This window comes from Tachysurus vachellii, chromosome 26 (genome assembly GCF_030014155.1).
Source record: "Tachysurus vachellii isolate PV-2020 chromosome 26, HZAU_Pvac_v1, whole genome shotgun sequence".
NCBI lineage: Eukaryota > Metazoa > Chordata > Actinopteri > Siluriformes > Bagridae > Tachysurus > Tachysurus vachellii.
This window is the reverse complement of record NC_083485.1, coordinates 2,465,375-2,483,086: the sequence shown is the minus strand read 5'-3', so window position 1 is coordinate 2,483,086 and position 17,712 is coordinate 2,465,375. Positions and strand designations below refer to the sequence as shown.

Here is a 17,712-nt window from a genome sequence, read left to right as displayed (position 1 = left end):
GTTGTCCGGTTAGCTCACACTGTGACTCTGTCTGATTCTGCAGCAGTCTGATCACCGATGTCTCAGTGTAACTCTGATCATTCTGACTGCGCTCATTCAAACACAGCACACAGTCTACAGAACAAACTAGCAGCCCAATATTACCTAGCTTTGTGTGTTACTTTGCTTCTCACTGCTATACGTTCAGCTTTTTCTCTCTCAGTATCAGTGTGTAGGTCAGATTTCTGTGTCTGTACAACACTAAATGACAAACTAGACACCAGCATGATGAATGTTCTGTTAGAGATCACAGTCTGTTGTGTTCACTACACTATGCTCATGATGCTCAGATATCTATGTGCTATTGCACTCTGAACACACAGCACAGTCTAATCTATTTCATCTGAACAATAAATATATTATTCATGCAGCATCAAGACATCACTAGCACAGAAAAGGGGTTTATACTCACGGAGCCAGGGAGGCTGTGAAAGGAAATAAAACAGTGTGAAGATTTTATGCATGATTACAAATGTGAATTGTTCCATGTGAAAATGTGGAAAGTAACTGTTACTCTGGTTAAAACATAGCTGATGTGTGTCTTAATAAAAAAGAGGAAAACTAGACAACAATCGGTCATCACACACAGTAAATCTGTATCATGTAGCATTGTGCTAATATACCGCTAGTTCCCCTTAAGGAAGAGAAATATCTTGTGATTTATTGGAAAATCCTATTTTCTGATCTCTGCATGTCTTTACCAATATACAGTATGTCAGTATTTGTACATTTCCCCCTGTGTATTTTACATATATAGTGAAATATTTTGTAATATATCTCTGTGCTATTGTAGTAGATAAAGGAATATACAGAATATCAGATTCTCACTTCCTTTAATTATAAACACAGACATTTATCAATGTAAAACCTGAACAGATAACAGAATGATGTTCTTTACTGCTGCCTCGTCTATATACTGGTTACGACAGCATGTGACATGTCGCAGTAGATTAGAGAAGATGCGTGATCTCCTTCTGTTTTTCTCTCTTTAATAAAAATGTACATTAACCCTGTTGCATAAGTTTGCACACCCTTTTCTAATTGCTAATGTTGCAGTGTTCAGAATCGACCAATCACGTTCAAACTCTTGTTAAATACTCACTAGAAGATACCTGCTGTTAATTAAAGTGACTGATGGACACCAAATAAAGTACAGCTGTTCCTGTAGGATTGTTCATTTTAGTAACTGGAAAAGCCATGGGGCTGCAAAGAGCTGACAAATCAGGTACAGGATCTCATTGTTGAGAAATATCAATTAGGAGAGGGTTACAAACAAATTTCAAGACATCAAATATACCATGGAACACTGGAAAGACAAAAATCAACAAACTATACAACCCTCTAAAATTATTTAGAAGCCCACCAGAAAACTGGTCAGGGAGGCTGTCAATAAGCCCAAAATAATATTCTTCATATGTCTGAACTACAGGTTAGAGTGACAAGATGGAAGTCTGTTTTATGCAAAAAATAAAATAGTTAGGGTTAGAAATCTAAAGGTGCTTCAAATAAGTATAAATTTAGGGGTGTGTGAACTTATACAACTGGGTTATTGTACATGTTTTATTACCCTAAAATAACTTTAATATATAAGTTGCAATTTCAATATAAAAGTGTAAAAGTTTCTGATTTGATTTTTCTTGTTTTCATTTATTACACAACAAAAACCTGCCATTTCAACAAAGATGTAGACTTTTTAATATCTATTACAAATTTTTATGTTTCTATTTGATTCCTGGATTAAAATGTAATATATGTGATAAGTTTATAAAATATCAGCTTTTACTATTAGTGTGAAGTCGAGTTATTTACTTACCCCTGCGAGAAGTATCATGTAAAACAACAGAGAGAAATGTAATGTTAGATAAAATACAATGAGAAAAACTTATGATTTACAGTCAGAACAGCTGATAAACAATCTTCACTCTGTGCTTTCAAAGGTGTTCAGCTACAATTTTAACTATTTTAATAAAATATAACAAAAGATAGTGAATCATTATAAATAGTTTATATTAAATAATGAAAGACTTCATGAGGTGTTTTTACTCAGTGCAGTAACACAGATCTGTGATCAGCTGCTGAATAAAACACTCCATATGAAGTGAAAATGCTGAACATCACCATATTTTAATCACGAGCCCATACTGCTGATGGACACTGAACATACGCTGTGAGATTTGACCTGAAGTACGTCTCAAAACACTGCATCAGTTACCTCAAAGTTAATACAGTGTTAGTAATAAAAATGTAACATGATAAACTGTACTGTTATAATGTTCACAGGAATATTAATCTTATCATTGTTAGGAAAAAGTTTTAGAGCTTTGACTCATGAATTACTGATTTGAGCTGCAGTACGTTACTCATCTGAATGAAGAAGTTCGCTCTTATTCTCCACTCATTCTGTCAGTGCAGTTCATTTAAAAACTAGTGACTGGTTAACCTTAACAAGCTACTGCTAGTGTTATCTAAAATCATACACACAATAAATTAGTATGAATCTGAGTTAGTGTTAGCTGCCTTAGTCAATAACATCAACACTGTCCTGTTAATTATCACCATATAAATCTTATAAAACACATTTATTGTAGGGAAAATATGGAGGAGATATTAAGATGAACTGAGCTCATAAAAATGACTGTGGAGCTCTAAATTAAATGAAAGTTTGGATCATGTTCTATTCACTAACATGGGAACTGTACCGGAAATGGAGGTTAATTGACACTTCTGACTTTACTGCATTTATTGACTCTTCATTAAGTAGTTCCTCTCCATCTGATCCATTAGAGACAAGGGTTTCCATGTTAAATTGTGTTCTCTTAACTGGCCTGGAATTATTTGCTCCTCAAAAGTCACGCTCTGTTTTATTTGTACATCCTGCTCCTTGGTATAATGAAGATTTGTGTATGATGAAGACATCTTGTCGTAAAATGGAGTGATCAAATATGGAAAGATCAAATATGGAAAGATTGCTTACAAGAATATAAGGCTGGTATTGTTTCTGCCAGATCTGATTATTTATCTAATATGATTAATGACAATCAAGGAAATTCAAGACAACTTTTCAATTCTTTTAACAAATTGCTAAATCATTAAACTCTCTCTAATGTTACTGCTTCTGATCATCTCTGTGATAACTTCCTGCATTTCTTTAGCACAAAGGTTGAAAATGTTCGTAGAGGTTTTTGTACTTCTACTTTATTGTCTTCTTCTGCTGTTTTTATTCCTTGTTATTCTGGTTCTATGTTTTCAACATTTTCTACACTTGACACGTATTGTCTTTTTGCAGAGGTCTTTAAAATAAAAGCAGCCACTTCTTTCCTAGATCCCATACCCACTTGTTTGTTTCAGTCATGTTTTGCTTCTCTGTGTCCCATTGTTCTGAGCATTATAAATGACTCTCTGTGTACTGGGGTTGTCATAACAGCTTTTAAAATAGCTGCGATCACCCCAGTACCTAAAAATACAAATATAGACTATGAGAACCTTGCTAATTTCTGTCCCATATCTAATCTCTCCTTGCTAAACTTTTGGAGCGATTTGTTGCTACTCAGTTAATTTCTCATTTAACTGCGAACAATCTCTTTGAGCCTTTGCAATCTGGCTTTCGTAAAATTCCATAGTATAGAAACTGCCATGGTCAGGGTTACCAATGACTTGTTAACTGCTTCAGATTCAGTCTTTCAGTTTTGATCCTTCTTGATCTCAGTGCATCTTGAAACTGTTTTTGGTGTCTCTGATACTGTTTTAAATTGGTTTAAGTCTTACCTCAATGATCGGAAGCAGTTTTTTGCCATGGGTGGATTTAGATACTGTATGAGGTTAATGTTGTTCAATCTGGAGTGCCTCAGGGATCAATCTGTTATACATCTCACATTAGCCACTAGACAGATATACTTACACCAAAAGTCTTAATCATCAGCCAGACTGTGTTTTATTCCTCTACCTTTAACCTAAATGTGTGTAGTTTGGTTCTCAGTGCTGTATTTGGCAGTGATGTAGTCTGATCTACTGGATATACAGAAACTGTAATCATTTAAATGTCACATTTAGTGTGTAATTTAATTTACTCTCTGATGTAAAAAATGTCTTTGATTGTTTTAGTTTAAACTGATATTCAGTCAATCTTATTAATCTCATTAATAGATAAATAAAGTTAGATAAATAAATCCCTAGTTACTTCATATTTGTACAAGCTGCTGCTTTTAAGCCCTTGTGCAGGTGTGTAGAAGAGTGAAAAATAGAGTTACTGTTAATTCAACTCAGATGATCTTCACTCCACATTAGCAGCCTGTATACTGAATCTCACACTGAATACTGAGTGTGTTTATGTACTGAGATGAGAAGCACAGATGATGATGTGGAGTTTATACAGTGTGGAGATCAGGAACACTTACTCATATATACTGTAATCTCTTCTGTTCTGTCTCCATCAGTGACCTGACAGAGGTAATATCCATCATCTGACTCTGTACAGTTTCTCAGCTGTAAGGAGACGTTTCCTCTCTCCAGCTCCTGAGTGAACAGACTCACTCTGCCCTCATAACCTCTCCCCTCTGTCACCTTACTGTTCTTATAAACACAAACACAGTCTGTCTCCTTAAACCACCGGATCTCCAAGTCAACAGCACTGATTTCAGGAGACAGACAACATGAGAGAGTGACAGCAGAGTCTTTAAACTCTACTCTGGGAGCAATGAGTTTAAACTCATCTGTGTGGGAAAACACACACACACACACACACAATTAATCTTCAATCCTCAAATAAATATGTAATATATTAATATATTGATAAATTCGTTCCTTGAAATAGAACTTACTGCTTGCAGTCGCCATCTTTCTGTATCTCTTTCTGTAGATTCAGACTAATAAAATCCTAAACACACACAACACACACACACAAACAGAGAGAGACAGAGAGAGAGAGAGAGAGAGAGAGAGAGAGAGAGAGAGAGAGAGTCCTCATGTTTAACACAAATACATGATAAGAAGGTAAGGAATTACACACAATTGGATTAGTTTGAGATTAGCTTGTACTTTAGCATGATGCTAACTCTTCTTACCTTTCCTGTTCCTCATATAAACACATCTGATACTTTAACTGAAGTGTTTCCACATTTTAGAGCGCCACATATTCGGTATTTAACTCATTAGGGTTTAAACACCGTGTTTAAAATGTCCCCTGTCTACATATACACATATATTCCTCCTGTATCAGTCCGTTACAGCAGGAAGTGTAATGGCGCAGTGACTCTGTCTGAGAGTCGAAAACTATTTTCACTTTCACCTTCATTACAGAGAACTGAGACAAAGCTCCGCCCCTTCGCCTCTGATAACCACGCCCTCTGGTTTCAGCCTTATTATATACATGTATTATAATAATAATTATAATAATAATGATAAAAAAACAAAAAATAAATACATTTAGAAAATTCCCAAAGCATCAGAAACTGGTAGGTCTTTAGACGGTTTAGAGTGATGATGTAGACCTTCCTTGTACCCTGAGATGATTTTAAATCAAAAATATGCATAAATGTTTTGTACAATAACTTGTTGAGAGTTGTCTGATTTTTCTAAGTGTTGTAAAACGTTTTCTTGTGCAATTTGGTCCATTTCCTTAGCGTGGCATGTGGTTATCTATGTGGTTAACTACATGTACCCCCCCTCACACACACAAACACACAGACAAAATAATACTAATAATAATAATAATAATAATAATAATAATAATAATAATAATAACTATATAATTAGATTAGATCATTTGCAATCAACGCTAAGCATCAGAATGAAATTCAGGCTTCCACACAACACCATAAGACCAGTTGTTGACAGTTTTTATTTCTTCTCTAATACAATTTAGTAACTCCAGTTATGAACAGAACACAATGTGCATGTGAAAAACAACGTGTCACAGCTCCTTAACTTAGCTCACTATGCACATTTTGAATGAATGCTTGCTTAAAGTTTAAGCATTTCTTTAATGAGTTTTGACCTTTAGATAAAAATTTAGATGTTCCTTAGGTTCAAACCTTATTCCTGGGATCCCCTGACGATATGAACTGATTTTTTTATCCAAAATTATTCCAATTTAAATATTGTCAAAATTGAGTAGTTCACTAACAGACTATGTACATAAAGTCAGTTAATGTGTTTAATATCCAGATTTTTTTTAAAAATCAAGCAGTTCTGCATGATGCCCAAAACCTGATTTGTAACAAACAGTCATGGAACAAAAAAGAAGAACCAACACCAACAGAAAATCAAATAATGTTTTATAAAACCAAACCAAACCAAAAATATACTGAAGATCTTCAAACACATTCAGGATTTCAGGATGGTGTGTTAAATCATGACTCCAGGAAGAACAGTCCAGTCCAAAAAAATCAGTAGTTACATGATTGATGTTTTTGTCATTACGGTTACAGGTTATTTTAGCCATGTCTGGATAAAGAAAAAAGTCTCAAGTCTACTTTACTTTTGGCTGCTCTTAAGTGTTTTTACTTGTAAACGATGATTTGGATGATATCGAGTCAATTAGCATTTACTATTTGGTGAGGATTCTGATAAAGATCTGATCTCGTCATCTTAACTGCTTAGACTTACATGGATGACCGGTGGAGTTGAGTGAAACATCTGTTTAGCCAAGAACCAAGTGCAGATCCGGGTTCTCCTCTGGTTATACAAGTAAGATCTATTGTGTCTCCTGGGTGGTGACCAGGTTGGTATCCACGACTTTGCATCATGTCCAGAGAAGGTACCAAGTTAGGACAGTAAGCCTAGATGGGTAGTGGTTGCGGCTGAAGGGTGTTATATGTGAATAAGTCAAACATTGCTTGGATTCTGTAGCAATCAAATGTCTCATCTTTTAAAAATAATATGTAGACAACACTGAAGACCTGAACTGAAGAACCTTTAAGATTATTAGCAAGATTTATTAGTTCAACTCATAATGCTAATGCACTCTGGATGCTTATTCGAGATGATTCATCTGTTCAATTAACGTTGTGAGAGAAAACAAAACCTCACAGCAGGATCAAGGCATATGTGTCTCATGTTACACTGATTTAATTAGAATCAAATACATTGTTGGAAAAAAAAGTTCCATAAAAACAACAACAAAAAAAACCTACACTGAAGAAGAAAATGTGTGTTAAACTGATTTAAACACTTTCAGCCCTGTGTGAAATTCCAAGGTGTGATTTCCAGCAAAACTTGCCAGTGGAGATGGGAACAGGCTTGAAATGACTTGCTTGTTCCCCGTTTGGTTACAGGTTACGTGTGGTTGTGTCAAGCTCTCAAGATATCGATGAGAACTCCTTCAATAGAACATCCTGACTCAGGGTGTTGAGAGAAACGTTCTTCCTCACGTTCAGACTGATGGAGCGTACCAACTCCTTGAAGAATGCTGTTTCTTTGGGCTGCTCCGAATAGCGCTCGAATTGGTCCAAACCATCCTGCAGCTTCAGAGTCAGAGTGTCGTAGTTGGAGCGTACCACTTCCAGCACCTGATCTTCTGACAGTTGTGATATGTGGTTAACGGCGGCGTATGACTCGATCTTCGGGTTGAAATGGTTGATGATGGCTCGGACGTTAACCAGCGCGTGCGTGACTTTGCTCGCCGGTTCCTTCCACTGGCCAATGTTGGTGGAGACTCTGAGCACCATGCAATACAGGTTATCAAATACCTGGTGCATGCGTATGATCTCATAATACAGCTCATCATAACTGCTGGAAGTTGGCAGGAATGTGTCTCCATACGTAATGAACATGTTGAAGAGATGGACAACTTGTAAAGCCAATTGGAAGATGTTGTGTTTGGACAACAAGGTGGTTTCATTCGACAGCAGGAACTTCAGCAAGTTAATGAGGACTGTCCAAAGTTCCCTCCAAGTGTAGTGCAGCCGAATCCTACACTTCTTCTGATAACAGATGAGCTTGTGAATGATCTGAACACACCACATGTAGAGATCCATAGGAAAGTCCTTCATCATGTGAGTGACGATGAACTCGACCATCAGGTCCAAGACGGTGCAGGCAAGAGGTTGAGACGGGATGTTCTTGTCTGGTGCTTTCTTTCTGTGTCTCATTGGCGTTCGGTGCAAGTTTATTCGAAAGTTCATGTTATCATCATGGAGGAAGACGCCAGCGTACTGGTCCTCGGCTATACACGTGAGGTTGATGAGGCACAGTCGGGTGCTGTTGAGTCTGTGTTCGTCTTTGGTGTCTTGAATGATGATGGAGGAATATTTGATAAACGTGATAATCAGGTTGCTCGTTTGAAGGTTGTGGTCCAGCGGCAGCTCAGGGTTGTGCATCACATCCAAAGAAGGAGGGGTGGTACCAAGCAGGGTTGTAGGAGTAGTCGGGGTGGGCGTGATCGGCGTTGTCGCAATGTCAATCTCCGGATGACTTTGTGCGAGAACAGTAATGAAATTCCTGTTCAGGTGAACTGCTTCATAGAGTGTGAGCAGGATCGCTTCGTTAGTCTGCACAGTCAGCTTCTCATCGGCATCAGTGATAAACATACTGCCTACCATGCTGGTTAGTGTGGAAAAAAATCCCCCGTGGTTGTCCTCCTCTTTATCTTTGTACTGCCTGTTGTATTCTGTAAGAGACTGCTGGATAACCATTCCCATCCCAGCCAGAGTTGATTCATCATCCACTATGGATAACTTCACAATGTATGGATTCACAGATTCATACTTCCTGTAGTTCACCAAGAGAGCCAAGAGAACCACAGCATCGTAGCTGTGCTGTGCGCGGCTCGACACGTCAGACAAGATCTGTAGAATGGCCTCGAATATGCTGTTGATCATGACGTATTCCAGGATGGTATTCTGACTGATGTTGTCCGTCACTGTAACCAGACAGAGCAACAGCTTCAGGCACAGGCTCTTCAGGCTCTCAGAGCCGTCTCCACAGAGCAAACCGTCTAAGCTTTCCATGAGATCCTTCATCCTGATCTCAGCTTTGTCGAATCCCACCAGCATGTTAATGATATCGAAGCCTGTAGCCAATTTGTTTTTGTGATGAACACCTCTGAAGAGTGCACAAAGGGTCGGCAGAGCGTTTAATACTTTAATCTGGTGATCTTCTTCCAAAGCCTGGACGCAGTGATGGAACAGGCTGTTAATGTTCTCCTTAATCATCATCACTTCGTCTCCATCCAGAGCCTCCAGCTTGTTTTCCAGATATTCCAGGTTCGCCTTCATTAAAAACAGCTCGTCCCAGAAGCGAGGGTTCGCCTTAGCAGGATTGACTTTAGTGAATATTTCATCGTACATCAACACCACCTTCTCCTTCAGCGGCTTTTTAGACGACGACGTCCTTTTTAACAGCCCGGCTTTCTTCTCCTGAGCCATTTTGCTCCTCCACACGTTCTCACACGCAAAACAAGTTAAACTTGTTTACTCATGACTAGCTCTTTACTCAGACGCTAGCTTTTTGTCGCAGGCTTTCCACTTCCGGCGTCAGCAAACGGAAGGTTGTTTTTCCTTGGATTTGCGTGATGTCATCTTCCTGCAATTCTCCATTTCTGGAGGATTCAAAATGGCGGATTGATAATAGCACGCAGACGGAATGGAAGCATTTATATGGGTCTGTATACACTACGACATGCCTGCATTTGTTCAGAGTTATTAATTATATTTAAACACAGATGCGGGTGGCGACAGCTGAATTGTGACTGGAGCGCTGATGGTAGGAAGTAGTGTAGATTCCGGAAGCGATCCGGAAATGGAGGATGAAATGGCTGATGAGGATAGTGGAGGCAATGCAAGTAATGAATGGAAATTGGTAGAAACTCAGAAAAGAAAGAAAAATTGGGGACAAATCTCAGAAACAGACTTTCAAAAGGGAAATCACTAGGCAAGAAGGAGGAAAGAGGAGTAGGAGGTATTGCTGAAGTTTGCTACTGAATCCGTTAATGTCATAAACCCTTTGAAATTAACAAAAACACTTAAAAAACATTAGGAACAATTGAAAGTATTAAGACATTGATGGATGGCAAACTGATATTGTTCTGTAAAGACGGTAGACAACAAAAAAACGGCCCTGGGAATAACATCACTAATTGGACATAAAGTATTATGCTCAATCCCAGACGAGAAGAATTGGGTTAGAGCTGTGATAACAGGGATCCCAACTGATGTTTCAGCTGAGAAAATCATAAGAAATATAACTGGGGCAGCAGTAAGGAATGTCAGGCGGCTCAAGCGCATATATATTCAAATAATGAAAAGACTGACAGCCTCTCGGTAATGTTAAATTTTGATGAGAACAAATTGCCCGCCTCTGCCTTGTGTGTGTGGAGTTTGCATGTTCTCCCCGTGCCTCGGGGGTTTCCTCCGGGTACTCTGGTTTCCTCCCCCGGTCCAAAGACATGCATGGTAGGTTGATTGGCATCTCTGGAAAATTGTCCGTAGTGTGTGATTGCGTGAGTGAATGAGAGTGTGTGTGTGCCCTGCGATGGGTTGGCACTCCATCCAGGGTGTATCCTGCCTTGATGCCCGATGACGCCTGAGATAGGCACAGGCTCCCCGTGACCCGAGGTAGTTCGGATAAGCGGTAGAAGATGAATGAATGAATGAATATTGGATCAAAAATAAAGGGCCACTTGGATAGTCATCCAGTTAAGAAAGTTTTGAAGAATTGCTGGGAATATGAGTATAAAAAACTATCAAGCTTTGGATAGGACCTCAAATGAGGAAGCACAGAATATGGGAATTAGTGACATCCATATTGCTCCTTCCGTGATAACTTCAGCAATTCCTCCTTGGCTTTTCCCTATGCCAGTAGTTGATGAAAATATGTTAACAAATATAGCAGTGCGACAATACATTGAACAATCATATTATAGCATATTACAAATATACATGGATGGCTCTAAAGATCCTGAACCTGGAGAAACAGCATCAGCAGTATATATTCCCCAATTCAATGTCAAAATATACAAACGAATTTCAGATCATGTATCTGTTTTTACTGCAGAGATAATAGCAATATTTCTAGCACTCTAGTTCATAGGTCACTAACAGGCGGACCGCGGTCCGGGTCCGGACCCAGAAGCTGTCCAATATGGACCCGGACCTACAGCCAAAACAAAAGGTTATGATTTAAAACTAGACGAAGCGCTTCTATTTTTCCGGCACAGCTTTTGCAATCTTTACGGTAGTGGTAGTGGAAACGCACAGACCAATTGCATGCAGTTAAACCATCCCACGTGATACCACTCAGCCAATCAAGTCTGTGCATTCCTGAAGTAAACACTGCGACTCAACACTGCAAGACAGATGAGAGAAAATTAGAGTAAAGTTACAAGAACAAGTTTTAGAGATTCATGTAGAAAACAAAGGGAAGGAAACAGACGAGTGAGACGGAGAAAGGGAGAGAAACAGTCGAGTGAGACAGCTCTTAATAATTAATAAATAACTTTCTCTTATTTTGAAATGCAGCCCTACTTTTATTTATTAAATGAGAGAACGTTATTCATATCTACAATCATACATTTGTTCAGTTCTATGTTACTTGACAATAAATATTGTCAAAAGCTTTTTGAATTGTACTGAGTTTATTTGATTTGACAGTCAGGTATTGATTGCTTGCAGATGTTGATACAACTACTAGGCTACTTATATATATATCACACTAACTAGTTAGACATTATGATCTTCCGGACTTTTGCTTCAAGAAACTTTCTCTTACTGGACCTCTTTAAATTTTAGTTGAATACCTCTGCTCTAGTGGGTAGAAGAAGTACAGCCAACAAGAACAGTATTTGTACAGACTCCCTTTTCGGTTTTAAATAGCTTATTAAGTGGAATATCAACAGCGATGCAAGATATGATAATTGATGTGATGCAGAGTCTATTTAGAATAAGACGATCTGGAATTATGGTAAATTTCCTGTGGATACCATCATATATGGGTGTGAAAGGAAATGAGGATAAAGATTGATGTTAATAAATGTGTCCAAGTCCAATTTTTGTCATGACCTGTTTATCAAATAAAAATACATTTTTAGTGTAAGTATTTTGGTGTGTTCTTAACACAACATGCCCCTGTCTATCACTGACAACAAGCACTTCGTTCACTTTCTCTCCATTATGGACACAAAATATACTGCAGTGAGCCACAGAACCACCACCTCAAGACTTGACACTGTGGTGTCTGAGAGACAATCAAAACTAATAAGTGAAATGGCCACAGTTATAAATCTGCCTGTCACTGTGGACATCTGGTCAGACAGAAGAATGAGAGGCTACCTTGGCTTCACCACTCACTGGATGAACACTGCAACAGATGCTATAACGTTGAAATTATACCACCTCAGCAGTTCCACAGACTGATCACCACCATGCCACACCGAATTGAGGCAGAAATTAACGCAAAAGCCCCTACCAAGTGTTGAGTACATATACAGTAAATGAACATACTTTCCAGATGGCCAACAATTCACTAAAAATGTTTTTTTATTAGTCTTATGAAGTATTGTAATTTTTGGAGAATTGGTGGGTTTTTGTTAAATGTGAGCCAAAATCACCACAATTAAAAGAACTAAAGACTTAAACTACTTCAGTCTGTGTGTACTAAATTTATATAATACATGAGTTTCACTATGAGTTGAATTTCTGAAATAAATTAACTTTTCCATGACATTCTAATTTATTGAGATGCACCTGTATTGCTGTATTATATAGACAGTAAAAAAACAAAAACACTATGCTTAATTCTAAGAGAAAAAGAGCAACTGAAAAATGGTCAGATTTATTACAAACAAAATCATTAAGACATTTCAAGTGGAAATTTGAGAGAAAGTACATGATGACTATGAGTAGTAGTATAGTAGATAATCTAATTAGTGAAATAAGATTTAAAAAATTAACATCAAATATTAGTAATTGTTTTCTTTTTTTCAACTTGTGGTATATAAACAGGTTTAAACAAGATACTAAATATAAATCATCGTATAGTTAGTTTAGTTATTGTACAGCCTTTAATAAAAAAATAAATAAATAAAAATAAAAATAATGAAAGCACAAGGCAACAGTTTAGAAAAATGACAAAAAAAACTGAAAAACTATTTACACTATTTACAGCCATTAATCTTTTTGGATAAGTTTTAGATGGTGTAATGTATCTACATTTGACCAGTCCTTTCCTCTCTGTCCAGGATGGTGTTTCCTGTTGCATTCTTCCCAGACCTCATCCGCCTAGGCAGCACCAGTGTCATGTTAGTTCCCATGTTAGTTTCACTGTGACGGACAGAAGAAATGTCATTAATCCTCCCCAGCAACAATGCCAAACTCACAATAGGGTAAATGTTTTTCTGTCACACTGCTCAGGATCAATACATATTTAGCAGATTTTTCATTATTACATATTTGATATTTTTTCATTACTTTTTATTGCCTATGTTCTTTATCAGCTCTACGATATTGATATTTACACTGTCATCAAATTCAAAATTTATTCGCCTAAATCTGCTTCTTTTTTCACCACTGTCTTATACATTATAACTTACCTTACACTGTTTAATTTACACTTCCTAACAACAGCTAAATAGTAGTATTATTACGTTTTATTGCAGTATATTTCATGTACTTACATATACTGTATTAAGTGAATATTTACTATCTGGAATTATTGACCTTATGAGACACATTTGCTTTTAAATCCAATCAGAATGAGAGACATTCTTCATAAGGAAGAGTTAGACAGATGAGATCATAAAGGTATGATACATAAATAATAATTTTCACTGTTTAATTTACACTTAAAACAAATGCATTTAAAGATATGACAAGTTGCACCACTGAGAATCATTAAGATAAATTTCATGTACTTTAACATTTTATCAAGTAGATATTTACCATCTGAAAGTACTTACTGAGAATAATCTGTTTAATTTTTAAATTAAATTACTCTTATTCTCCACTCATTCTGTCAGTGCAGTTAATTTAAAAACTAGTGACTGGTTAACCTTAACAAGCTACTGCTAGTGTTATCTAAAATCATACACACAATAAATTAGTATGAATCTGAGTTAGTGTTAGCTGCCTTAGTCAACCTCATCAACACTGTCCTGTTAATCATCACCATATAAATCTTATAAAACACATTTATTGTAGGAAAAATATGGAGAAGATAATAAGATGAACTGAGCTTATAAACATGACTGTGACATTTGTAATTTGTACAATGCAAACATTGCAAAAACACTTTATTACTACATGTAGTCAAAACTAAATTTCAATTATTGTAAATAAGTAATTATTATTATTGCTGATGTAGTATATTTTTCCTCAAATACAGGTGGTTAGGGTTGAAATTCAGGTTATAGCTCTCCAGGTGCTCAAAGTGTTGAGGATAAATGAAAACATATATTTTACCTGAATTAAGGAAATCAACCAGAAAGGTTGTAGCTTGTCATATTCTTTACTGTGAGTAAGTTGCTGTGTGACATTTAAAGAGATTAACCTTAGTCTGGGGCGCCCCCTGCTGGGTAATGCTATATAAGCTATATATTGTAATTATTTAAAGGTGGTGTGTACGATGTTTGAAAGCCAATGTTGATATTTGAAATCACAAAAAAAAAAAAAAAAACACGCCCCTAACCGAAATGGGTCCCATCCCTGTATTGATAGCTCCGCCCACGCATACATAAACACATATGTAACCCAGGCAACTAATGGAAAGAAATGTGTCTTTATCATAGCTGAAGTGAAGAACAATACGATTGCAGATAAACAAACAAGCAAAAATGACACAAGCATAATCATGCAAAGAAGGGCATATATTAGTTCTATGAAACAAAGCAAAACCAACATTACTCACCTATCAAGAAGGAAAAAAGCAACCTCTGTGTCCCATCTCAGGCCTTCCCGCTCCTTCAGTTCTCTCCAGCCCTGGAAAGCTGATCCTATATTAACATGCGTCCTACTTCTTGCCTTATCGTAAGCCTTTCTTCGCTTTCTGCAGTAAGCTTTCTGCTAGTTAACTGAGGTAATTTGTTAGCTAGTTGGTGAACGACACTCATAGATATCTACACCTAGATGTCGCTTTGGGGTTCTAAAAATGCGCCATCTTGGAACAGGGGTCTTTTACTTCAAATTCATGGACGATGCCGGACTTCTGTGCTGCGTTTAGATGTTCAAATGAACGAAATCTAAAAACCAGACAGCAAGGGATTACGTTACACGAGTGAGAATGTGTTTTATGATATTGAATGTTACGAAATTATATTTCTTGTTACGTTGGTTTGTTTCAGTCCTTGGTTAACGACCACAGCTAATCCATGCTAGTTACCCATTAGTTTTTGACAGTTAGGAAAACGGACAATGTTTGTAGATTCCAAAGCTCTTAATAAGGACATTAAAAATTGACCTATGCTTTTTTGCTTTTAGGTGAAGACCCAACTTTATGTATGTTCTGTAAGATTTCCTTATCTGTCAAACATATTTTATTAGATTGTCCTGGACGTAACACAAGTAGAATGCTCTTTTATCAAGTTACTTCACTTAAGGACATTTAATGACATTATGCCTGAAAATGTTTTGGATTTTTTATCGTATGTTAATTAAAAATAAATTGTATAATATGACTTGTTTGTATATTTGTTTTGTTTTTATTGTGTTTATATTTTATGTGTTTTTGTAATTGAATTTTTGCCATGAAAATAGCTTTGATTGCTGACATGGTATTAAATAAAATAATTAGAATCTGTTTGTAGATTATCAAGTGATAAACAGCATTATAGCATTATATTTTGAAAAAGTAGATTATCTTAATATCAAAACGTTACATTTTCTCTGGACTCAATGATAAATACACGTCTGACCGTTGGAACAAACCAAAAAAAACAAACTATAAAATCGCATTCATGACGATTCATGGTGATTTTATTTCCGTTAGACCTTTGCCTACATTGACGCTGATGCATTAAAGAGGAGGGGGTCCCCTGTTCCAAGATCGCGGCTCTATTGACGCATTCGTTCCAATGAACTGCCGTAGCCAAGGGCGACATCTAGTGTAGATTTCTATGAACTGCACTGAGGTAATTTTACTTTTAGAAATGTGTGTTGAACATTTTTTCAAAAAGATTTTGATACGATAGGTTAAATAAAAGTTATATTGATATTGACAGACTGAAAAAAAGCGATCAAATAAACAACTTTCTTGCCTTATTCATCTCTGCAGTTTTCCCTGAGGAAAAAAAAAAAACTGATTCGGTTCTTTGAGTCAGCTCTTGCAATCGCCGTTTTGAGTTATACGCTGGGAGTCGACTCACAGTGTCGTTTAGTGATCGGACCGCCGAAAATTAACGGTTGAGTTTTTGAAAGGAAGTAAGCGGGTCTAGTTACAGTGAGAATTGAAGCCGTTTATAAAGCGTAACTTACCTTTTTTATTGGTTGCTTTGAACAGGAATTGAAGTAAAGCTAAATTTGTAAAACGGCTTTATGCATGAGGTATTTAGAAAAACTCACAAAACACTTAATTTCTAGCTTTTTGCTATACACCATTGTGTATTGAGAAAAAGTATGTCGTGTGTGTAGGTGATGGATGACACTAGGGTGAGCTCCATGTCCGAGTGGCTAAATTCTGATATTTTCATCATATTTGTGGTTTTCCTGCTGCTCACAATTATTGCCATCGTTGCTGTCTGTTGCATCTTAAGACGTCGTCATACACACGAGTACTGTCTCACACACATACACACGTTTACACATACACATGCCAATCATACACACACTCACTTGATTGCCGCTTGTTTTTCTCTCATGTTCTATCTCTCAGGAAAATGGCAGAAGTTGAGATCATTCCACCTGCCAATTCAAGTCCAAACAATAATCCTAGATTCACCTTGAGGATCCTAACAGAACAGAAACATGCCTCAGAGATCATTCAGATGTTAACAGGACAAATTCGCTCTATAGATGCTGTGTGCACCACTGACCCTGGTGTCTCTGATGTACATGCTGAGGTTATCGAGATTTCTCAAGATCAGTCTCAGATACACACTTTGGCTTCGTGTCACACCGAAACAGACAGCACACTCCACACTGCACAGCAGGCCACCTCTCTTAACTTGCAAACTACCACTGTTATTATCCATCCTGTGCCTGATACAGTTAGCTTAACTGGGGTTACTGATGAGGATGATAGTTATGATGAATGTACCGATGAAACGCAGCTGTAATATCCAGCTTTATCATAAGAGACTTCGTACAAGGCAATGAACGTAAATGTTGAACTCTTAAAATGTTTTTTTCTTTGTCTTGTGTTTTGTGTACAGAAAACAGATTTATTTATGGAGGGTTTTATTTAAATTTACCAGAAGGAGTTTTCAATGTCAGCATTTTGTTGCAGTCAGTAAGTATTACAACAAAGTATAGTCAACAGAGGGATTTCACTTAAAATAATTTATGTTCAGGTGATGTATTGAGACTTGTTATTGTTCCCACCCTGAAATTAATACTTTTTTTTGGCAATAACTGTAATAAAAAAAAAATAATTTAGTGATGAAAAGTCTTCATTTTATCCTATTTAACTAAATGTTGTGGAATCTCTATGAAGCAGTGTAGTGATCATTTGTCAAATGAAATCAAATAAATGAATCAAACTTAACTCCAAAATAATCACCAAGATACACCATGGGTTGTGGTTTATGCAGTT

The 17,712-nt window shown here is 36.9% G+C and overlaps 3 protein-coding genes across 4 annotated transcripts; 1 reads left to right on the top strand and 2 right to left on the bottom strand.

Moving 5' to 3' along the window:
• Nucleotides 1–3,864: 3,864 nt before the first annotated feature.
• On the bottom strand, nt 3,865–5,332 carry LOC132841223 (butyrophilin-like protein 2). Of its 2 annotated transcripts, none has more exons than XR_009647871.1 (4): nt 5,100–5,331; nt 4,857–4,912; nt 4,434–4,748; nt 3,865–4,047 (listed from the first exon to the last, which is right to left on the bottom strand). XR_009647871.1 is itself a non-coding variant. In XM_060863501.1 (4 exons), the coding sequence occupies exons 2-4, from the start codon at nt 4,870–4,872 to the stop codon at nt 3,971–3,973; spliced, it is 405 nt and encodes a 134-aa protein (XP_060719484.1). In that variant the 5' UTR covers nt 4,873–4,912; nt 5,100–5,332; the 3' UTR covers nt 3,872–3,970. The 2 variants fall into 2 exon arrangements, 1 of the variants encoding a protein (XP_060719484.1); XM_060863501.1 differs by having other exon boundaries at nt 3,872–4,044; nt 5,100–5,332.
• A 1,054-nt stretch (nt 5,333–6,386) lies between these two features.
• On the bottom strand, nt 6,387–9,423 carry LOC132841175 (armadillo-like helical domain-containing protein 3). Its single transcript, XM_060863416.1, has one exon. The coding sequence runs from the start codon at nt 9,399–9,401 to the stop codon at nt 7,335–7,337; it is 2,067 nt and encodes a 688-aa protein (XP_060719399.1). The 5' UTR covers nt 9,402–9,423; the 3' UTR covers nt 6,387–7,334.
• Nucleotides 9,424–16,478: 7,055 nt separating this feature from the next.
• si:dkey-111e8.4 (uncharacterized protein LOC793802 homolog) lies at nt 16,479–17,236 on the top strand. The gene is made up of 2 exons (XM_060863728.1): nt 16,479–16,732; nt 16,834–17,236. The coding sequence occupies exons 1-2, from the start codon at nt 16,596–16,598 to the stop codon at nt 17,234–17,236; spliced, it is 540 nt and encodes a 179-aa protein (XP_060719711.1). The 5' UTR covers nt 16,479–16,595.
• Nucleotides 17,237–17,712: the final 476 nt, after the last annotated feature.

Excerpts from the sequence above, each read along its gene's own strand:
- LOC132841223 (XM_060863501.1), bottom strand. Across the intron at positions 4,045-4,433 it reads AGAGATTACAGTATATATGA|ATCAGACTACATCACTGCCA; the intron begins GTAAGTGTTCCT and ends TATATCCAGTAG.
- LOC132841175 (XM_060863416.1), bottom strand. The coding sequence starts at position 9,401 with ATGGCTCAGGAGAAGAAAGCCGGGCTGTTAAAAAGGACGTCGTCGTCT.
- si:dkey-111e8.4 (XM_060863728.1), top strand. The coding sequence starts at position 16,596 with ATGGATGACACTAGGGTGAGCTCCATGTCCGAGTGGCTAAATTCTGAT. Across the intron at positions 16,733-16,833 it reads AGACGTCGTCATACACACGA|GAAAATGGCAGAAGTTGAGA; the intron begins GTACTGTCTCAC and ends TCTATCTCTCAG.